Source organism: Papio anubis, chromosome 18 (assembly GCF_008728515.1).
Source record: "Papio anubis isolate 15944 chromosome 18, Panubis1.0, whole genome shotgun sequence".
NCBI lineage: Eukaryota > Metazoa > Chordata > Mammalia > Primates > Cercopithecidae > Papio > Papio anubis.
This window is the reverse complement of record NC_044993.1, coordinates 15,035,222-15,058,623: the sequence shown is the minus strand read 5'-3', so window position 1 is coordinate 15,058,623 and position 23,402 is coordinate 15,035,222. Positions and strand designations below refer to the sequence as shown.

Below are 23,402 nucleotides of genomic sequence, written 5' to 3'. Positions count from 1 at the left end.
GAGGCTGAGGCAGGAGAATCTCTTGAACCTGGGAGGCGGAGGTTGCGGTGAGCCGAGATTAGGCCACTCCACTCCAGCCTGGGTGACAGAGTGAGATTATGTCTCGAAATAAAAAGAAAGAAAAAAAAGAAAAAGAAAAACAGTTGTTCAGTGAATGAATGTGAATATAGGAGAGAAAGACGGACTGAGGTATCAAAGGAACCCTCCCTTGCAAAATGATGCAGGCTTGGTCAACAATACACCTATTGAGTACCCACCGTGTCCTTGGCCGTGGTGTAGGCTGAAACACAGAACATAGTAAACAAAACAAGGCTCCAACCTTGGACAGAAGGTTTCTATGATCACTTCTAGCTACGTTGTTTTATTTCCATATCCATATCTATTCACATTTTATGGTACCTCTATTGATTCTGAAAATTACATTTTAGCTAAGGAATCTACTCATTTGCTTAAGCCCAAAATAGGAAGTTCTGACCTAGTGTCAGCAACACTCCGGATTCACGAGTGTCCCCATGGCGCTGTTTACCCCCAAATAGCGAAACCCCGCCAAATGTTGAGATTCCGGACCTGAGAGGTGCTTGGATGGGGAACCCCCGAAAGAATGGACATCACGTCCACCAGAGGGTGCTGTGGGGGCAAATTTGTGCCAGGAGGGGAGCTCGACTGGTGACCCTCAGAGCCAGGTAGGCGTAAGGAGTAAATCTCCTTCTTCCCGGTGTTTCCTTCCCACCCCCTCGAACCATTGCTGCCCCTCCCCCATACGTGGTTCCCCCTGAATAATTTGCCATTTTCAGGGACTTAAGAAGTGTTTGCTTTTCAAAGACATCTGGTTTCTGTGGCTAACGCCCAGTGGCTCAGGCCGCCTAGGTCACAGGCCGGCCGGGGGCGGGCGGTGGGTGGGGACTGCTGGGGCGTCAGCTGCCCGGGCGCCGCAGGGGCCGCGAAAGGGTTAACCCGACGGGGGGAGGGGGCGGGGGCGCGGGCCGCGCCTGCGCTCTGCCGCCCTCCATTGTCTCCACGGCGGCGAGGAGCGCCGGCAAGCGCTGTCCGGGACCGAGCGGGGTGGCGCGGCTGGCGGGGCCGGCGGCGACTGAAGCGAGAGCGCGACGCGACGCGACCGCGGCTTCCCGAGCTGCGCCTGGCCGCCCAGCGCCGCGGCCCGCCCGAGGCCTGGAGAGGTCCGGGCCGCCGTCCATGGTCGCGGCGTCCTGAGGCGGGGGACGCGCCTGGCGCCCCCGGTCCTCCGCCTCCTCCCGCGGGGCGGGCGGCCTCCTCCGGCGCCTCCCCGCGCCCGCCTGCCTCTCGCCGCCGCCTCCCTCCCTCTTTCCCTGCGGCTCCCCCGGCTTTCGGAGCCCGGGGGCGGCCTGTGGCGCGCGGAGCCCGCGCCGGACTGCGCCTCTTTGGACCTTGAGGGGAAACATGCGTTTGGCTTGGATCGTTTGAAATTCTGAGTTTGGGATCCCCGCCCGCCCGCCTGCCTCTTCCGCCCCGCGGGTTTTTTCCTTTTTTCTTTTGCTTTTTTTCTTTTCTCCCTTCGGGTCTCCTTTTTGACTCCCTCCCCCTTTATGCTCGCCCAGCCCTCCCCCCGCTGCTGAGAAGTGGGGGAGGGTCTCGGCCTCCAGGTTCCCGCCCCACCGGGGCCCGGGCGAGCATGGGGGGCAAGCAGAGCACGGCGGCCCGCTCCCGGGGCCCCTTCCCGGGGGTCTCCACCGATGACAGCGCCGTGCCGCCGCCGGGAGGGGCGCCCCATTTCGGGCACTACCGGACGGGCGGCGGGGCCATGGGGCTGCGCAGCCGCTCGGTCAGCTCGGTGGCAGGCATGGGCATGGACCCCAGCACAGCCGGGGGGGTGCCCTTTGGCCTCTACACCCCCGCCTCCCGGGGCACCGGCGACTCTGAGAGGGCGCCCGGCGGCGGAGGGTCCGCGTCCGACTCCACCTATGCCCATGGCAATGGTTACCAGGAGACGGGCGGCAGTCACCATAGAGACGGGATGCTGTACCTGGGCTCCCGAGCCTCGCTGGCGGATGCTCTACCTCTGCACATCGCACCCAGGTGGTTCAGCTCGCACAGTGGTGAGTCCACGGTGGTGGAGGCCTAGGAGGGAGGGCGCGCCGGGGCGCCCCTAAGCCTTCGCGTGCGTGCCAAGGTTTGGGAATATAGTGCACGACCGGGATCTGTCTGCCTTCCCTTTGGTTCCCGATGCCAAGGGATGAATGGGATACCTACCCTCTGGAAACTAGGCTTTCTGCAAGGTTGCGGAGCCTGGCGATGTAGGACTCCCGGCGTGTGTTCACTTGTGGAAGGGCAGAGCGAAGCCTACCTATTGGAGTCCGATTTATTGGCGTCTCCCTCCTCAGAGAAGAGGTCTTCTCTGGCTGAGAGCAAGTCAGCCTGGGTGCTTCCATTCTGCCACTGCAGCACTGTGTCTGCCTCACCAGTAACGGAGAGATGGAGCCAGTTGGAGCAAGCAGTGTCTCCTAAACAGAGAGTATGAAAATGAAATAAAATTAGGGGCAAGTGATGCCTGGATTAGGGCTCTCACTCTTGCTGGGAGAGAGAGGTGCCCAGTTTTGCCACCCTGCTGGAGATCTGTTTGAAATGTTTAAAATGGAGCAGCCGGCAGGCGGCTGGCATAGACAGGTGTGGCTGCTGTACGGAGGGCCCAGCCGGCGAGTCTCGCGGGGGCTTTGCAGGACCAGGGCTCTGGTCACCCGTACTGCATGCAGCAGACTTGGCTCCACGACTCTCACCTCCCTCCATCTTTTTTCTTCTGCTCCATGCTAAGTGCTTGGTCTTCCCGTGAATCTGCATCTTTTTGTAACAGGGAGCCTGTCAAGGTGGGGCATTATTGCCTGACTGTTGGCACATGACTGGGGAAAAGGAGGATTCAGAGAATCTGGATGAATTCATTTTATGAACTTCTGGTGACAGGCCAGCAAAAGGTTGGAGGGGGATTTCCCAGGCTCCTAGTGGGAGGGCAAAAAAGGCCTGGCAGGAGGAAAACAGGTCTGTCTGCTAGGTCAGGCTTCTAGAAAATTGGCCTAAAGGTGTATGGGGCCGCTGTTTGCTAATTGGCAAGTTGAGTGAATAAGTTACATCTTAAGGTTCTTTTGGGTGAGTTGGGAAAATTTAGATATTGTGTAGGGGAAAGATTGCTCCTGCCTTTAGGGTACTTTATGGAGGGTAATATCTTGTGGATCACTGTTTTACCCACTGTGAAATAGGGTTGACTTTTGGGGTATCGCTTTCCCCCTCCCTGCAAATAGCCTGGGGTTTGTTTTCATTTGGTTCGTTTTTTTTGTCAATTCTATAAACTATGTGAAATAGAGTTGGGGGACGAACTGTTAGTGACTAATTTAGGGTAACCCTTAGAAGTAGCTTGTGAATTGTTAGGATGATATTTTAATCTCTGAACAGACCTCCGGATATCATTGGAGCTTTTCTGACCTCATCGAACTCTGACCTGAATGAGATGCAAAACATGATTGCCTTTGGCTCTTTCAGGCATTTGATCAAAATTAGGCATTTTGAAATTAATAATCTTTCCTATGAAATTTAGTTCAGAGAGTTAGCCATATTTTTGAGATGACTGGTTAGGTGTTTAAAAGAACTGTAATGAGCATCTGGTTTTGAACTTAAAAGCACTATACGAAGTTTCTCTAAAATCACAGAATTTTGTGTGTTGAAAAACATGAGATATGTAGGGAGGGAGAAAGGGAGTTTTTTTTTTTTTTTGCTGAAATTTCTTAAGTCTGTCTCTTACTAAAAATTTATTTATTATGCTACTGCCAGGTTCCATGCTAAAGTTATGAGCTTACAATTGGATTCCAGAATTTCAGTCCTAAGCTGTGAAAGCTTATTTTTTTTCATCCTGTTATGGTGAGAGTAGGGAGAGCCACTGAACTGTGGGGACAGGAAAGTTGGAGCACATTAATCCTTTGGGGAAGGGTGTCAAAAGCGTGTATGGGAGGCTGCTATTAATATTGTAGGTAATCTGTTCCTTACTGTGTAGGACCATCATGTCCTTCTGCAAGACATTGAGCATACCTGGCCCCACCTACTAAATGCTGATAGCATCCAGCAGTTCAGTGTGTCACCCCAAAATGTCCCCAAGAACTCCCAAATGCCCTCTGGGGTGTGGCTGGTATCACTCTGGTTGTGAACCACTGCTTTAGGGATTTATTCTTTTATTTACATAAAGTCATTAACTTTTCCTGTGCAGTTCATTTGAGATGAACCTTCGTGTGCAGCATCTGTTCCATCTCACCTGAAACAGACCATGGGATCTTCCAGGACGTGTTTCCTCTGTTGCTCATTGCTGCAAGAAGCAAAACTTGTTTCTGCTTTGGAGCCTTTGAGTAAGGTCTAAGCAGCTTTTGCTGTTGTGTTGTAAGATTAGAAGGGTAAAGATTTTGGTGCACAATTGATTAGATGCCTGGAAGTTGATATGATGCGTTTCCTTGTGTTTTCAAGGTGCTTTTGCAACTCTTCATGGGTACAGAAAACAGTTGTCAGTGAAATACATGGGGGAGTTCAGTGTATCCGAGGCCATCTCAGAGAGCGTGGGCTTAGGCTGAGTCTAGAGGTAGAATACGGAAGAGCCCTGGTCCCAGCTCCTCCTCTGAGCAGCTGTGACCTTGGGCAAGATACATCCCCTCTCTCGAGCCTCATCTTTGTCGTTTTTAAGATAGTTGTGGTCATCCTCATGAGCTCCAGCCTTGCTCTGCAAATCCCGGGAGAGGAAGCGCTGTAGTCACATTTGTCTTCTCTAGGTTCCTGGCTTCCCTGTGCTGTGACCCCCACGTATCCCATTCCCTATGCCTGGAGTGCTTTTCTGTCCATTCTTCACACGCAATCCTCTTTCTGATCCCTTAGGGCTTAGAGACCACTCTTAAAAATTGGCCCCTCCTGTTATTCTCTCCAGTCACTCACTTGTTACCTTAATCATTCTTTTTTTTTTTTTTGAGACGGAGTTTCACTCTTGTTGCCCAATCTGGAGTGCAGTGGCATGACTTCAGCTTACCGCAGCCTCCGCCTCCCGGGTTCAAGCAATTCTCCTGCCTCAGCCTCCGGAGTAGTTGGGATTACTGGCATGCGCCACCACGCCTAATAAGCTTGGGGCTAATTTTGCATTTTTAGTAGAGATGGGGGTTTCTCCATGTTTATCAGGCTGGTCTCAAACTACCGACTTCAGGTGATCTGCCTGAACCGGCCTCCCAAAGTGCTGGGATTACAGGCGTGAGCTACTGCGCCCTGCACCTTAATCATTCTTAACATACTTTGTAAACATTTTATCTTTTACTTTTTTTGCGTACAGTTTGCCTAAAGTCTAAGCTCCATGAGAGCAGGACTGTGTTCCTTGATCTCTGCTGTGGGTCCTGCACTGTGCCTTCCTCTCACATTTTTTGAGTACCTGAATTTGAGTGCTTTATGTTCATCATCTCACTTAATCATCACTATAACTCTATGAAGTAAGACTGTTCTCCCCTACCCCCATTGTACAGGTAAGGAAACAGGTTTGGGGGAGGTTAAGGAACTCACACGAGATCAGGCAGTTGGTAGGTGGTGGAGATGGGATCGGAATGCAGGTTGGCTGGTGCCAGAACCTGGGCTCTTAACCAGTACCCTCTTCTGCCTCTTATCTGAAAACATTAGGAAGTCGCGTGGTGTCCTGGAGATTGTGCTGGCCTGCGAGTCAGAGTGCTGGGCCCATTTCCTGGTTAGACAGCTGATTAGCTGCATGACCTGTGACCTTGGGCAAGTGAGTCATTTAACCTCAGTCACAATTTATTCATCAGTAAAATGGAGAAGACACCTGTCCTGCTTACCTCTCAGAGTCATGGTGAGGGTCTCATGAGATAATGTGCACAAAAGCCAAAGGACATCTAAATGGAGAGTGGTGGAGTTCCAATGGGGGCACTCTCTTATAGTTGTCTGCCTTCAGTCACTTCAGATTTTTTTTTTTTTTCCTTTTGAGACAGGGTCTTATTCTGTTACCCAGGCTGGAGTGCAGTGGCAAGATCGTAGCTCACTGCAGTCTCAGACTCCTGGGCTCAGATGATCCTCCCAGCTTGGCTTCCCAAAGTGCTGGGACTACAGGCATGAGCCACCGTGCCTGGCCTAATCGTCTCAGAATTTGATGGGTGGAGAGGTTTACAGCTGTGCTAGCTGTAGCCCCCAAATGGAATCTGGTTCTGTGTCCTAAAGTCTGACCTGCATTGGTGGGCTGCTTTTACTCATAATGCCGCTGATAAGGGCTGCTTTCTAGAAGCAGAGTGAGTCCCTACCATTCCACGTTAAAATGTAAGTTTTGCTATAACTCCTGATGGCTGCCTCGGTGCTATTCTGGAGGTCTGGTCATTCTCTTTCAGTAGCTCTGTTTGTCTCAGAGTATGGATTTCCAAATGTGGGATACAAAACATGCAGGATTCACCATGTCGAAAGAAGTTGCTGTTTTCTAGGTTCTACTATAAAAGGGCTGGCCATTGAGGGCTTCACTTCAACTTCTTAGTCATATGTGTATGTGTGTGTATATATATATGTATATATACACACACATTCAGAAAAGTCTAAACTGTTCTTTATTGTCATCAAGCCATCAACTGAGACTGATACAAGGTGATTGTGTTTTGTTTTTGTTATTTTTTTTTTTTTTTTGAGACAGGGTCTTGCTCTGTCACCTAGGCTGGAGTGCCATGGTGTAATCATGGCTCACTGTAGCCTCAAACTCCTGGGCTCAAGCCATCTTCCCACCTCAGCTTCCAGAGTAGTTGCGACTTAGGTGCACACCACCACGCCTGGCTAATTTTTATACAATCTTTTGTAGAGATGAGGTCTCACTGTGTTGCCTAGGCTGGTCTCAAACTCCGGGCTTTAAGCAATCCTCCCACCTCAACCTCCCAAGGTATTGGGATTATAGGCATAAGCCACCATGCCTGGCCCAAGGTGCCTTTTAATAAGTCTTTGAACATGCTAGCAGGATATCTCTTGGGTTCTATTTTGCTGCCACTGTAGGGTTCTCAAGTGATTTAATTTTCTTTTATTGTTAGCTAATGGGGGAGAGTTGCCAGCTCCCTTGGAGTGGATCAGAAAGCCTTTGTGCCCTGCCATAGGTGTGCTAGAAGTAATGGGCCTTCACCTGGTTTCTGGAGAAGGAAAAGCATTCTGTGGTCTCCAAAGAGCATGATGGGTCTCCTGCCCTACAAAACTTCTATTGTTAATGAAAACTTTTTTTAAAAAGCAGAATTTTTAGCTCTTTATTACCATGAGGGCTTATTTGCTTAAAATAGAAAAGTTACCCCGAGGCAAAGATACTTTCTTGAAGGTCATAGTTAACTCTTGCTTACTGAGGTTTGAATGGTGTTGTAAGAAACAGTGGCTTAGCTCTTAAAGCATTTGTTTTATAGGATATGTACATTTTGATATTAAACAAGGATGCACCTCAATATGTCATGTCACAAGGAATACTTTGAGTTAGGCCACTCTTAGCCAAAGAAAGGAAGCAAGCTCTAGTTCCTTTCGGGAAAAGGAACATGCTTTATATTTTACATATGTGGTATTCATCCCAAGCATGTTGGGCACAGAAATTTGAGTGTAGTAGTTCCTCCTTATCCAAAGGGGATCCGTTCCAGTACCCCCAGTGGATGCCTGAAACTGTGGATAGTACCTAACCTGAACGCTGTATCTACTGTGTCTTTTCCTGTATATACATACTTTTGATAAAGTTTTATTTATAAATCAGGCACAATAAAAACTCAATAGCAGTAACTAATAATAGAACAATTATAACAATATGCTATGATAAAAGTTATATGAATGTGTTTTCTCTCTCCCTGTCTCAAAGTACAGTCATGCATTGCTTGATGATAGGGATGCTTTCTGAGAAATGGGTCATTAAGAGATTTTGTCACTGGGCAAACATCTTAGGGCATACTTACACGGACCTAGGTGGTATAGCCTGCTACATACCTAGATTATATGTTGCTCCTAGTGCTCCTAGGCTACCAACCTGTGCAACATGTAATTGTGCTGAACACTGTTGGCAATTGTAATACAGTTGTAAGTATTTGTGTGTCTAAACATAGAAAAGGTGCAGTATATAGTCTTACGGGACCACCATCATGTATGCAGTTGGTTGTTGACCCATGCATGTTGGGCGGTGCATGAAGGTATCTTAATATTTCAGACCTCTGTTGACCACGGGTAACTGAAACTATGTAAAGTGAAGCCTTGGACAAGGGGTACTGCTGTATACTCAATTATAAAACTAAGCTTCAATTTTGACAGTTTCAAAATTGGAAAAACTTCATAGGGAAGTGGTGGTAACTTAAATGGGATATTGATTCTGCTCCTCCTCATCCTCAGGTAGGGGTGTTTTTAATGACAGTGGATCACTGAGGTTGTGGTTCTAGAATCTTGAAGTTAGCTCAAAACCTAAATCTTAACCTCAGTCAGTCAGTTATTGACTGATGATTGATTGATTGATTGATTGAGATAGAGTCTCACTCTGTCACCCAGGCTGGAGTGCAGTGGCGCGATCTCAGCTCACTGCAACATCCGCCTTCCAGGTTCAAGTGATTCTTCTGCCCCAGCCTCGCAAGTAGCTGGGATTACAGGCATACACCACCATGCCTGACTAAGTTTTGTATTTTTAGTAGAGACGGGGTTTTACCATGTTGGCCAGGCTGGTCTCAAACTCCTGACCTCGGGTGATCCGCCTGCCTCGGCCTCCCAGAGTGCTGGCATTATAGGCATGAGCTATTGCGCCTGGCCACCTCAGTCTTTTAGGATGATGGTTACATATAAATTTCAGTCTGTTTCTTTTCCAAGCTTTCTCATGGCCTAGTCTGAATCAGATGGTTCATAGTAATTACCATGGATTTAGTCTTGAGTGTGAGAAGGGGATTCTTAGAGACCCAGCAGTTTTCACTTCTGAATCTTAGGTTCTCACTTGAACACAGGTTTATCCTTGAATCCAGCAGTTGGGTTTCTGTCCTTTATATATATATATATTTTAGACAGGGTCTCGCTCAGTTCAGGCCGGAGTGCAGTGGCACGATCATGGCTCACTGCAGCCTCAGCCTATAGGGCTGAAGCGTTCCTCCTTCCTCAGCCTCCTGAGTAGCTGGGACTACAGGCATATGCCGCTACACCTGGCTAATTTTTAATTTTGTGTAAATGGGGTCTCCATTTGTTGCCCAGGCTGGTCTTAAACTCCTGGGCTCCAGCAATCCTCCTGCCTCAGCCTCCTAAAGTGCTGGGATTACAGGTGTGAGCCACCATGCCAGACCCCAAATTTAATCCTAAAGCAGCAGCTGAAATAGTTTCTAGACTGATGAGACTGTTTACCTTGAGACCTCCCTAGAACTGTTAGTCTTGAACACACAGCTTTCCTCTGTTGGGAGAAAGGAGGAAGGAAGAGTTCACTGGATCCCTGTAAACTCCAAGTTAGGGGAGGCATGATGAGAATTTATAGTGCACTCGTGGATCTATAACAAGAAGGAGGCAGATACAGCAAGAGCTCTCCTGATTTCTGTGAATGATTCGAAAGGGTTCTTAAACTTAATGGTGCCCAGTATTCTCTAGGGAGGTAGTTAACAATGCAGATGACTGGACCCCACTCCCAGAATTCACTAGAGCTGGAGACCCGAGAATCTGAGTTTTTAACAAATGAACCTGAAAGCAAGTGAGAAGAACTTCTGCATCTGAAACTCAACTCCACGAAGCATTTAGTTTTTCTCTCCCCAAACACAGAAATAAACTCTGAATGCTTTTTTGATGTATTCATTGGCTTTCTTTTTATTTATTTTTTCTTTTTATTTTTCTTTAGAGAAAGGTTTTTCTTCTCTTGCCCAGACTGGAGTGCAATAGCAAGATCACGCTCTCTGCAGCCTGGAACTCCTGGTCTCAAGCAATTCTCACGCCTTAGCCTCTGGAGTACTGGGACTACAGATGCTATGCTACCATGCCCAGATAACTTTTTTACTTTTTTTTTTTTTTTTTTTTGGTAGAGAAGTTAGTCTCACCACGTTGCCCAGGCTGCTCTTGAACTCCTGGCCTCAAGTGAGCCTTCCGCCTCAAGTGAGCCTTCCGCCTCAGCTTCCCAAAGCACTGGGATTATAAGTGTGAAGCCACTGTGCCTGGCCTTTATTTTCAGTATTTCTAGTCAGATATTTGCTAAGCAATCTCTACAGCTCCCAGAGGGTAGGTTCAACCAGGAACAACATTGTTGGCTATTTGATGGTTTTCTTTTACATGGGACTAAGCATTATTGCCTGCATATAGGCCCAAGCCAATTCGCCTTGGTCTGAGAATTGAATTTGCTCTGAACAGAAGGTAATTGTGTCAGTGTCCCCTTTCCTTCTGGACTTGTCTTCCTCCTGACTTTTCTTCTTTGGCTGCTGGTGCTACAGAAGGGCTTCCTGAGTTACCCTCTTTCCTACATCCCCAGCCAGGCAGCTAGACAAGTCAAGAGCTTAGGATGAATCCAGGCTTTAAAGAGGTTGGAAGACCTGTTTTTCCTTTTCTCTGACTGACCTAAAAATATAAGACTTTTTTTTCTTTGTGTGTGACGATCTGTTGAACAAAAACATTCATTTATTCCATTGATAGCATCTGGGATACCAGGACCTATGGTAGGTGCTGAGAATATATATATTTATTATAGAGCGATTAACTTATTGTTTCCAAGAATCTTTGCTTCCTCACTCCTTAAGAGTCAGTATATTTTAGCTTCTGGGAGATTTCACCTTTTCATCAGCTCCTCTGTTGAATAAACAGATAAAAGTAGGTGTTTGTCCATGAGGCTGCTGCGAGGGTATATACTTCTTCTCTTCACTCATTTTTTTCCAAAGCCCTACTTCTGGGTTGGGGCAGGTGATCTTTTCTTTGTGGTTCCAGCCAAGAACCCATCAAGAAATTCCTCATATGTCTTAGTACAAGGGATCCTCTGTCCTCTCATAAAAATCAGTTTTTATCGAAAGAAAAACTGATTTTCAAACTCTTCATCTGCATTTTTGATTTCAGTATCTTTGTCATCCCTAGAGCCACTTTTCTTTCTGGTCATTGAACACTATTTTCTAGAAGCATGATTCACCACTTTTTAAATCTGTCTCTGTAAAATTTATCCCAAGCCACAAATACCCAGAAGGAAATTTCCTCCTTGGTATTATAAGTCTATGTCTCTGAGCTTCATAACATGTACACTTCTGTGCTGGTTCCCCTCTCCCCCACCTCCCCAGTTTTTTTTTGTTTAAACTGTCATAAAATACATGTAACAATTTACTATCTTAACCGTTTTTAAGTGTACAGTTTAGTGATACTCTAAATACTGCATGTAAGTGGACTCATACAGTGTTTGTCTTTTTGTGGCTGTCCTATTTCACTTAGCATAATGTCCTCAAGGTTCATCCACATTGTAGCATGTTTCAGAATTTCCTTTCTTGTAAAGGTTGAATCGTACGTATTCCATTGTCTGTCTCCCACATTTCACTTTCCGTTCATCTGTTGCTGGACACTTGGGTTGCTTCCACATTTTAGCTGTTGTAAATAGCTGTAATTCATTGTTAGAAATGTGAATTTCTTAGTATCTCTTCAGGACCCTGCTTTCAGTCCTTTGGAGGATATACCCGGAAGTGGAATTGCTCCATCGTTTGGTGATTCTATTTTTAATGTTTGGAAGAACCACCATACTGTTTTCTACAGCAGCTGCACCATTTTATATTCCTACCAACAGTGCACAGCCTTCCAGTTTCTCCACATCCTTGCTAATACTTGTTATTTTCTGTTTCTTTTTTTTTTTTTAATAGTAGCCATCTTAATGGATGTGAGGTAGTATCCCATAGTTTTCATTTGCATTTCTCTAATGATTAGTGATGTTGAGGATCTTTTCATGTGTTTATTGGCCATTTGTATATCTTTTTTGGAGAAATACCTATTTGTATATGCACGTTTGAATCAGGTTGCTTTTTTCTTTCTTTCTTTTTTTTTTGATACGGAGTTTTGCCCTGTTGCCCAGGCTGAAGTGCAGTGGTGCAGTCTCAGCTCACTGCAACCTTCACCCCCCAGGTTCAAGTGATTCTCCTGCCTCAGCCTCCAGAGTAGCTGGGATTATAGGCGCCTGCCATCATGCCCGGCTAATTTTTGTATTTTTAGTAGAGACTGGTTTTCACCATATTGGCTAGGCTGGTCTGGAACTCCTGGCCTCAGGTGATCCACCCGCCTTAGCCTCCCAGAGTGCTGGGATTACAGGTGTGAGCCACCGCGCCCAGCCTGGGTGGTTTTTTTCTTTATTGTTGATTTTAGTGTAGTTTTAAGAAACTTTTTAAAGCCTTGTTTATGATAGCCAACACTGTAATGTATTCCCCTCGGGAATAAGTAATAAATCTGTGTTATATTTGAGTACATTTTGCTCAAAATAAAGAATTTAATGAATTGTTTCATGCCGAGAGATTTTATGAGTACCTTGGCTCTTGGTAGTGCCTTACTTTCAGAAGGATAATTTTTAGAGAAATTTCACCTCGTATTTAGGTATGTATGGTCTCTCATCTTGGTCTTGGTGAATCAGACTTGTCATAGCAGTCAGTGCTCCAGCTTTCTTGTTGGTAGTAGCTTGAGCCCTCTGAAAAGTAATTAATCCATACTTCATGAAGAGTTGTTCTGAAATTAGTTACCTCTGTACTTTTTTTTTTTTTTTTTTTTTTTTGAGGAGTCTCGCTCTATCATCAGGCTGGAGTGCAGTGGCACGATCTCCACTCACTGCAACCTCTGCCTCCCAGGCTCAAGCAGTTCTCTTGCTTCAGCCTCCCAAGTAGCTGGAATTACAAGCATGTGCCACCACAGCCGGCTAATTTTGTATTTTTGTATTTTTAGTAGAGATGGGGTTTCGCCATTTGGCCAGGCTGGTCTTGGATTCCTGACCTCAAGTGATCCGCCTGCCTTGGCTTCCCAAAGTGCTGGGATTGCAGGCGTGAGCCACCATGCCCGGCTAGGAGAAGCTTTTTTTTTTTTTTTTTTTTGAGACGGAGTCTCGCTCTGCCGCCCAGGCTGGAGTACGGTGGCCAGATCTCAGCTCACTGCAAGCTCCGCCTCCCAGGTTCACCCCATTCTCCTGCCTCAGCCTCCCGAGTAGCTGTGACTACAGGCGCCCGCCACCTCGCCTGGCTAGTTTTTTGTATTTTTTAGTAGAGACGGGGTTTCACCACGTTAGCCAGGATGGTCTCGATCTCCTGACCTCGTGATCCGCCCGTCTCGGCCTCCTAAAGTGCTGGGATTACAGGCTTGAGCCACCAAGCCCAGCCCAGGAGAAGCTTTAACCTGGATTCAGGAACAGAGGTAGGAAAACCCAAGATCACAGGCCTCATCTGACATGGTCATTTTGCCCATACTTCTTAGCTTTTTGGAGATCTTTTCGTTTGTTTCCATCTTAAATAACTTTTTCCCTGTGGAGAAGGTGCCTTTTTTGGAGAGAACCATTAAGATTCTTTTATCCTGCTGCCTGCCTGAGTATTCTGGGAATCCTACAAGGATTTGGGGGAGCCCTTGGGATTCCAACCTAACAAATTAGTTTTCTGTAATATTGTTCTAGTCCATTTATATTGTGTAAACGATCTAAATGGTGTAACACCATTTAGGATAAAAAATATAACAGCAGTGTAAGTCAGCTTTTCAAAGAAACTTTTATTTTTTAATTAAAAACAAACTTTTCAGAGACGGGGTCTCATTGTGTTGCCCAGGCTGGACATGAACTCCTGGGCTTAAGACATCCTCCCACCCTAGCCTCCTGAGTAGCTAGGACTGTGGGCACACATTACCATGCCTGGCCAAAGACACTTTTTTATAGCTCTGCCTGCTGCTATAACAAGTGTCCCTAAATACCCATGTACATCATATATTATTAGATTTCCTCAACTCTGGTTAGCTATGACTGAAACATTCATGCCATTGCAGCCAGTGCCCTGGAAAGCTATAAGCAATTCTTAAGACCTGTGATGAGGGCTGACTTGCAAGCTAGCTGCCGTCCATCTTAATATCTGACGAGCCCAGTCATGTTGGCTGTGTTTAATTCATCCATTTCCTACCTACTTTCTCAACCCAGAGGCCAAGTGCAGCACAAAAGGATAGTGAATCTAAATGTCTCCAGTATTTTGAGGTATAGGAATCTCCTATGAAGTGGCAGACCTTTGAGAAATAGTATTATGAGCTGTTCTGTTTTGCTGTGGCTTTGGAAAACCTTTGGATTCCTCTACTGAAAATTTGTTTGAAAAAAAAAATCTTTTTAATGAAACAGTGTGAGTCACAAAGCAGCCACCCCTTCTCATAATAGCATTTCTCACCAGGGGAATTTTTGGTAGCTGTTGGGGGAGGGATTTGAGTAGGTTGTGGATGATAAATCCCTTGGGGGGAACATAACCAAAGGCTGCCATATCATAACACTGGTGCTTTCCATGCTGACACCAAGCCCTGAATTCAAAGTGCAGGACAGCAGAATAGAACAGAGAAGGCTGTGCCCAGTGAATCGCTGCAGTAGCATGACCAGTGAGACTGGAGTTTCAATTAAAACACCGTTGTAGTGTAAAAGGATCATGAGATGGAGGGAGGCCTTGAGTTAGAGAGCCAGAAGCCATTTATAGGCAGAACATCAGCTTTCTGGATTAAAGGATGGCTGTGGACCTAATGATGAGCATCTAGAGGTCATGGGGAATTTCTTTACTGTCTGTGCCCCCCTTTTCTATGTGGTCAGCTTGGTGCTTGGCAGTCATCATGGCACACTTTACAGAGAGTGGATTCATGTAAGGTCATCTGTGCTCTTCTAAGATTTTAGGTCTAAAGCATTTAGAGCGGCTCCCAGAGGAAACGCCACCCAGTCAGCCTCCTTGTGGGATAATGAAAAGGAAACATTTAGGGATGCTGAGAGCTTAGAACAAGCCAGGATTATGATATAAAATCTCAGCTGGCTGTCTTAAACTTTTCTGCCAACCTAGCCTGAGTTTTAACTGTTTTTAACTTCATTGATTTACAGTTTCTCGGGACTCATGTCTGAACCAGTATCTTACGTAAGCTACAGACAGGGGGAAAGGCTGAAAGGTTATTAGAAACGTGTTAAGATTTGCTTTCCTTTGGAAAGTCATGGCTGTCTTCTGTGTTTTCCTGGCTTTGTACTTTTCTTCAAAGCCTGTTACCGGTTCCAGGTCTCCAGAGCTCAATAAAGAGGAAACAGGAAGTGAGCATTTGATGCATAAGAGCTAGCAAAACATAATAAAGGGCACAGGCATGGAACCAGGAGAGAGAATTGTGGGAGAGAGTTTTCTTGAAGGCATCAGGTCTGTAGGATTACAGGCATATCCTTCAACAATAACTTTTAACTCCTTCAAACAAGGAAAAAGCAATTAGGAACCTCTGTTCAGAAAAGGACCAGTTTTTCTTAGGTTATGTAGTAGAGGTTCAACACTTTTATATGATGGCATACAAGTAATTATAAAGTATCTTTTGACTAAGGAGTTCAGAACACTTACAGAGAAAAGTGATGATCACCTTTATAAAGGAGTAACAATTATTTCTCTGTCTCTTTACTTGAGGGCCCACAGGGTAAGTCTTATCATGAGTTCCAGCCTGGAGCCCTGACTCTTACTTTTTCTGTCCATTCACTTTGTTTTTTTTTTTTTTTTTTTTTTGAGACAGAGTCTCGCTCTGTCACCCAGGCTGGAGTGCAGTGGCATGATCTCAGGTCACAGCAACCTCCGCCTCCCAGGTTCAAGCGATTCTCCTGCCTCAGTCTGAGTAGCTGAGACTACAGGTGCATACTACCATGCCCAGCTAATTTTTGTATTTTTAGTAGAGACGGGGTTTTACCATGTTAGCCAGGTTGGTCTCAATCTCTCGACCTCATGATCCACCCACCTTGGTCTCCCATAGTGCTGGGATTACAGGCGTGAGCCACCGAGCCCAGCGTGTCCATTCACTTTTAGTAATGAACTCTGAGTTTTCGTCCTGCGATTACTAAATGGAAAAGTCACAGAGGTTTGTGCTGTTTCAATTTTGGTTTCACTTGCACATTTCAGGAACTCAAATAGTAGTGTGACTCTGAATGGGAACTCTTTGGTGTCTTGGAATTATTATTATTATTATTATTATTATTATTTTTGAGACGGAGTCTGGCTCTGTCGTCCAGGCTGGAGTGCAGTGGCCAGATCTCAGCTCACTGCAAGCTCCACCTCCCGGGTTTACCCCATTGTCCTGCCTCAGCCTCCCGAGTAGCTGGGACTACAGGCACCTGCCACCTCGCCTGGCTAGTTTTTTGTATTTTTTAGTAGAGACGGGGTTTCATCGTGTTAGCCAGGATGGTCTCGATCTCCTGACCTCGTGATCCGCCCGTCTCGGCCTCCCAAAGTGCTGGGATTACAGGCTTGAGCCACCGCGCCCGGCCTATTTTTTTTTTTTTAATTATTTTTTTTTTTTTGAGATGGAGTCTCACTGTATTGCCCAGGCTAAGGGGCAGTGGTATGGTTTTGGCTCACTGCAACCTCTGCCTCCCAGGTTCGAGTAATTCTCCTGCCTCAGCCTCCCGAGTAGTTGGGAGTATAGGCACACGCCACCACACCTGACTAATTTTTTGTATTTTTAGTAGAGGTGGAGTTTGAACTCCTGACCTCAGATGATCCGCCCGCCTTAGCCTCCCAAAGTGCTGGGATTAGAGGCGTGAGCCGCCACGCCACGCATTCAAGAGAGATAATACACTCACCTTACCAAGCAGATTATAATAACTAAAACATTACAGATATAATTGTATGTACCTTGGCCTATTCCCATTTTCTTCTTCCCTTTCCAAAGGAAACGACTGCCGTCACTCGTGTTTCTCCCGCCATATGTGTTCATGCTTTTGCTCCTTGTAGCTATCCAAAACAGCATTTGTTTTCCATAAACTTTATGTAAACTCTACAGACATGGAAGGAGAAAGATATTATGAGGGGTGTGTGTGTATATACACTACCTCAAAATGGAGGTAGTATATAAATTCATTTTACTACTTATTGCTATAGCGCATTTATTTTCACAGCGGTACTCTATTGATATATTTATTGATCTTTTGATCTGTTATCAATGGATATTAAAGTTATTTTTAGTTTTTGAAAATTTTGTTTCCTTACATACGTGAATGAGTTATTCTAGGGTACATCCTTAATCATGAAATAGTGGGGTTACAGGGTGTGTGTGTGCGTGCACGTGTGTGTATATATCTTTAACTCATACATAAATATTGCCCAGTAAATCCCCAATGTACTTATACCAATTTACACTCCTGAAATAACATATTTTTGCTTGTTCTGTGTCCTTGCCAAAATTTGATATTGTCATACCTTAAGTTGTGGCAAGCTCTCGTGGGTGTAAATGGTATATTGTTGTGATTTTATTTGTTATATATTTCATAATATATATTTATCTATAATTAATGTATTAATATTGTATGTTTAATCATTGTTTCTTCTGTGAAATACTTGTTCATGTCTGACTCATGTTCATATTGGGTGGTTTAACTGTTTCTTACTGGTTTTGTTTTGTCTGTGGATAATAATTTCTTTGTTGTCATATGTAATGTAGATGTGTCTTCTCTCAGTTTGTGGTTTATCTCTTTATTCTTTTTGTGATTTCTTATGGTTATTTAATTTTAATATGACTGAATATTCAAGTATTTTCTCTTATGGCTTATACATTTTATGTATTAAGAAATATTTTATTTACCTGAGGTCATAAAGATGTTATGTTTTCTTCTAAAAGTTTTAAAAATTTGCCTTTTGTATTTAAATCCTTAATCCATGGGTAATTTAAAACCAATGTTTATTGGCCGGGCATGGCAGCTCACGCCTGTAATCCCAACACTTTGAGAGGAAGGGGGAGGGGGGGGCGGTGGATCACCTGAGGTCAGGAGTTCGAGACCAGCCTGACCAACATGGAGAAACCTCGTCTCTACTAAAAAAACAAAATTAGCTGGGCATGGTGGTGCATGCCTATGATCCCAGCTATTCGGGAGGCTGAGGCAGGAGAATCGTTTGAACCTGGGAGGTGGAGGTTGCAGTGAGCCGAGATTGTGCCGTTGCACTCCAGCCTGGGCAATAAGAGTGAAACTCCATCTCAAAAAAAAAAAAAAAAATTATTTATTTCTTTAGTTTCAAGACAGGATCTCACTCTGTTGCCCAGGCTGGATTGTAGTGGCGCGATCTGCAGCCTGAAACTCCTGGACTCAGGTAATCCTCCCACCTCAGTCTCCTGGGTAGCTGGGACTACAGGTGCGCAACTGCCATATCCGACTAATTCATAGTACTGGGGTGATAGGCATGAGCCACAGCTCCCAGCCTATAATTAAATTTGCATGGGGCAAAATAGGGATATATTTTTCTTTTTCCATATACGAATAACCAGCTCTCTCAGCAGCATTTGAGGAGTAGTAAAGTCATCTATCCTTGTACTAATACTCTTTTATTTTTATTTATTTATTTTTGAGATAGAGTCTTGCTCTGTTGCCCAGGCTGGAGTGCAGTGGTGCTATCTCAGCTCACTGCAACCTCTGCCTCCCGGGTACAAGCAATTTTCCCACCTCAGCCTCCTGAGTAGCTGGGGTTACAGGCTCACACCACCACACCCTACTAATTTTTTGTAGTTTTAGTAGAGACGTTGTCTCACCATGTCGGCCAGGCTGGTCCTGTACTCCTGACCTCAAGTGATCTGCCTGCCTTGGCCTTCCAAAGTGCTGGGATTACAGGCGTGAGCCACTGCACCCAGCCTGTTTTTATTTTTTGAGACAGAGTCTCGCTCTGTCACCCAGGCTGGAGTGCAGTGGCGTGATCTCGACTCACTGCATCCTCTGCCTCCCAGGTTCATGCAATTCTCCTGCCTCAGCCTCCTGAGTAGGTGGGACTACAGGCGTCTGTCACCACACCCGGCTTTTTTTTTTTTTTGTATTTTTAGTGGAGATGGGATTTCACCATATTGGTCAGGCTGGTCTCGAACTCCTGACCTCAGGTGATTCACCTGCCTCGGCCTCCCAAAGTGCTGGGATTACAGGCGTGAGCCACTGTGGCCAGCCTACTCTTTTATTTACTATGGTTTTGTAATAGGTCTTGCTACGTGGAAGGGCAAAACTGTGTTGGCTAACTGAATCTTTCTAAGGGACAAATAAGGGAATCCAGATAGAATCAGCACAATGAAGTACAGAGTAGCAGGAACTGCTCTGTTTAAAGCGGGTATTCTTTTTTAATGACAGGACATCTGGCAAACCCACCCTAATGGGCAGTTACAATTTTTTTCCCTACTATATTGTAGAAACAATAACATTTCCTGATGTCTTTGTATTGCAAACAGCAGAATAAACAGTTCTGTATGTTACAGACAACAACGGTAAAAACAACAAAAACTGGTTAGCTATTTTTGGCACTCTGTGCTTCCAGATAAATTTTAGAATCAGCTTTGTTAACTTTCTATGAGGAGAAAAAACTGTTAGGATATTTATTAGAATTAAATTGAGTTTATCAGTAAGCCATTTTTGTAAATTTGGGCTTATCCATGAATCTGATAGAATTGATTTACAGATATAAAAATAAAATTTTTTTTTTTTTTTTTTTTTTTTTAGAGACGGAGTCTCGCTCTGTCCCCCAGGCTGGAGTGCAGTGGCCGGATCTCAGCTCACTGCAAGCTCCGCCTCCCGGGTTCACGCCATTCTCCTGCCTCAGCCTCCAGAGTAGCTGGGACTACAGGCGCCCGCCACCTCGCCCGGCTAGTTTTTTGTATTTTTTAGTAGAGACGGGGTTTCACCGGGTTAGCCAGGATGGTCTCGATCTCCTGACCTTGTGATCCGCCCGTCTCGGCCTCCCAAAGTGCTGGGATTACAGGCTTGAGCCACCGCGCCCGGCAAAAATAAAAATTTTAAACATTTTATTTACATTTAAACTTTTTAGAAATAATTTCAGACTTACAGAAAAGTTGCAGAACTTATACAAATAAATATTACATATCCATCTCTCAGAATTCTCAAAGGTTATCAGAAAGAGAAATCGTTGACATCCATTGCTTTCTTGACTCTGGAAAGCAGCTTAAGATCTTAATAAATACAACTTCTCAAGTTTAAGAAATCTATATTGATCTTCTCCTGGGAATTGGAGAGCCATGTGATCTTAAAAGTGACATGGTGTCACTTAGGCTAGGCGTAAGACTGAGATCTCCTTTAATCATTGTTGATCTGTATCCTTATGTGAACAGAAATAAATCCACTGCCACCCTCTGCTCCCAGGGTGCTTGAAAGATCCAGTCTGTTGAAAGAGGGGCTTCTTAGATAGTTGTAGGCTAGATAATTCAAATCAAGTCGGCATCAGGATGACACAAGAATGACTTCTGGAAGTTTGGCTCAGCTGAGCCAGAGATGCCTTTATTGCAGGAATGGGACACCCTCTCTTGGGAGAGACAGTATAGGGTAGTAATTAAGGTCACAGGCTTGGCACCAGACTGTCTTCAGTGTGAATCCCAGTGTTGCTAATTTTTAGTTTTGGAACCTTGGGCAAGTGACCTCACAACCTATGCCTTAATTTCTTTACCTCTAAAGTGAAGCTAACAATAATAACAGTATCTATCATATAGGACTCTTATATGAATCAAATGAGTTTGTAGCATATCCACATCACTCAGAACAGTGCCCAGCAGGTAGTAAGTGATCAGTAATGTAAGCTGTTAATATTTAATGTCACTGGATAAAGCTTTGTGGTTTTTTGAAGATCTTGAATTCCTTTTGTTAGGTTTATCACTAGATACTCTATAGTTTTTTGGTCCTTACTGTCAATAGTAGCTTTTAAAATTTTTTATAATTGTTTTGAGTTTCTTGTTATATTCAGCAGACTTGCTGAACTCTTGTAGGTTTCATAGTTTTAATGAGAAATATCGACAGAAAATTCAGAGAATCACACCCTTTGCAAATAATGACTGTTTTATTTCCTCTTTTGTTTTTTGTTTTTTGTTTTTTGTTTTTTTTTGAGACGGAGTCTGGCTGTGTCGCCCAGGCTGGAGTGCAGTGGCCGGATCTCAGCTCACTGCAAGCTCCGCCTCCCGGGTTTACGCCATTCTCCTGCCTCAGCCTCCCGAGTAGCTGGGACTACAGGCGCCCGCCACGCCGCCCGGCTAGTTTTTTGTATTTTTTAGTAGAGACGGGGTTTCATTGTGTTAGCCAGGATGGTCTCGATCTCCTGACCTCGTGATCCGCCCATCTCGGCCTCCCAAAGTGCTGGGATTACAGGCTTGAGCCACCGTGCCCGGCCTATTTCCTCTTTTGTAATCCTCTTTTGTGTCACTTCTCTTTCTTATTTTAAGGATTGCTGGCTAGTTCCTCCAGTAAAAACCGTATTAGAATCTGTGATCATGGAAATCCTTATTTTTCTCCTGCTTTTAAAAGGAATGTTTCCTGCTTTTGGAAGCATCACATATGTTTTCGGTAGATTGCCTTTATTCTCTTTTATTCCTATTTTGCTAAATTATCACAAACAGCAATTTTATCAAGTTTTCCTTGTATTTATTCAGATGATCATCTGGTCTTTCTCCTTTCAGTTGTAAAAGATTTGAATTATGTTAATAGATTTTCTAATGTTAAATTCTCCTTATATTCTTGAAATGAATCTTCTTGGTTATGATGTATTCTTTTTTTATACATTTCCAGATTTAATACGTTAATATTCTCCTTTGGATTTTTGCAAGTGATAAAATTTCACTCATAATTTTGTTATACTGTCTTTTTCTTCTCTTACTAAGATTAATAAGGCAAGGCGTGGTGGCTCACGCCTGTAATTCCAGCACTTTGGGAGGCTGAGGCGGGCAGATCACTTGAGATCAGAAGTTTGAAACCAGCCTGGTCAACATGATGAAACACCTGTCTCTACTAAAAATATAAAAATTAGCCGGACATGGTGGCGCATGACTGTAATCCCAGCTACTCAGGAGGTTGAGGTAGGATAACCACTTGAACCCCGGAGGCAGTGATTGCAGTGAGCTGAGATGGCGCCGCTGCACTCCAGCCTGGGAGACAGAGTAAGACATCTCAAAAAACAAAACAAACAAAAAGATTAATATAGCCTTTTTTTTGGTAGAGTCTACTATGGGTTTTTTTGTATAGACTACTATGTTGCTCAGGCTGGTCGTGAACTCCCAGTCTCTAGTGATCTTCTCACCTTGGCCTCCCAAAGTGCTGAGGTTACAAACATGAGCTACCATGCCTGGCCAAAATAGAGCCTTTTATTTATTTTCTTGAGACAGGGTCTTCCCCTGTTGCCCATGCTGGAGTGCAAAGGCGTAATCGTAATATTTTCAATTTTTTTTTTAAGTTGGCCTCTAACTTAATTGCATTATAGTCACAGAACAGTCTGTATGATACTGATTGATTGGTTTTTATTGATACTTAATTTGTGGCATACTACACAGTCAGTTTTCATAAATATTTCATTTATGCTTGAGAAGTTTGTATAACAACTGTTGGGTGAGGGGGTCGGGGAGCACAGAAAAATAAAAATGTTGGGTGAAGTTTTATTCTGTATATCCTTATATCAAGTTTATCAGTTATGTTGTCCAAATCTTCCATATCTTACCAACTTTTGATTTTTTTGTTTGTTTTTTGTTTTGTTTGTTTGTTTGTTGAAACAGGGTCTTGCTTTGTTGCCCAGGCTGGAGTGCAGTGGCGCAGTTACAGCTCACTGCAGCCTCAAACTCTTGGACTCAAGTGATCCTCCTGCCTCAGCCTCCCGAGTAGCTAGAACCGCAGGCACACACCACCACACCCAGCTAATTTTTGTATTTTTTATAGAGATGGGGGTTCACCATGTTGCCCAGTCTGGGCTCAGGCGATCCTCCCACCTTGGCCTCCCAAAGTGCTGGGATTACAGGTGTGAGGCACAGCGCCCGGCTGGGTGTTCTTGATCTAACGATTCCAGAGAGAACTATGTTAACGTTTTTTTTAAATGACTGCATTTGTCAACTTTTCTTCATAATTTTGTCAAACGTGTCTGCATATAATTTGAAGTTCTCTTAAGTGAATAGTTGCTTAGAATTGTTTCCTGGAGAACTGTAGAGAGCATCTTTATCCCTAACAATACTTTTTCTCTTGGTCTTTTTTTGTCTGATATTAATGCTATCTTTCTTTTTGTAAATATTTGCCTGGTACATCTTTTCCTATCCCTTTTCTTTTTCTCTATGTCCTAATGTCTTAGGTGTATCTCCTGTAAATGACATATAGTTAGATTTTTTTCCAGTCTATTCTGTCTCTTGATTAGCATGTTTAACCCATTTAAAAGTATTATGATTACAATTGTATATTATCTTAATATCTCATTTAATACCTTATGTAATTTATTATTTAATATCATTAAATACATTGTTAT

At 44.4% G+C, this 23,402-nt stretch overlaps 1 protein-coding gene across 3 annotated transcripts in view; it reads left to right on the top strand.

Annotated features, from left to right (window-relative positions):
- Positions 1 to 1,008: 1,008 nt before the first annotated feature.
- ZNRF1 (zinc and ring finger 1) overlaps positions 1,009 to 23,402 on the top strand; it is a 116,017-nt gene continuing 93,623 nt past the window's right edge. For 2 of the 3 annotated variants that reach the window (XM_009196864.4, XM_009196865.3), the window contains exon 1: positions 1,027 to 2,075. In XM_009196864.4, coding sequence (XP_009195128.1) covers positions 1,652 to 2,075 — 424 coding nt within the window. In that variant the 5' untranslated portion in view covers positions 1,027 to 1,651. Of the gene's footprint in view, positions 2,076 to 23,402 lie in introns of all 3 variants that reach the window. The other variant, XM_003917177.4, reaches the window with a different exon arrangement.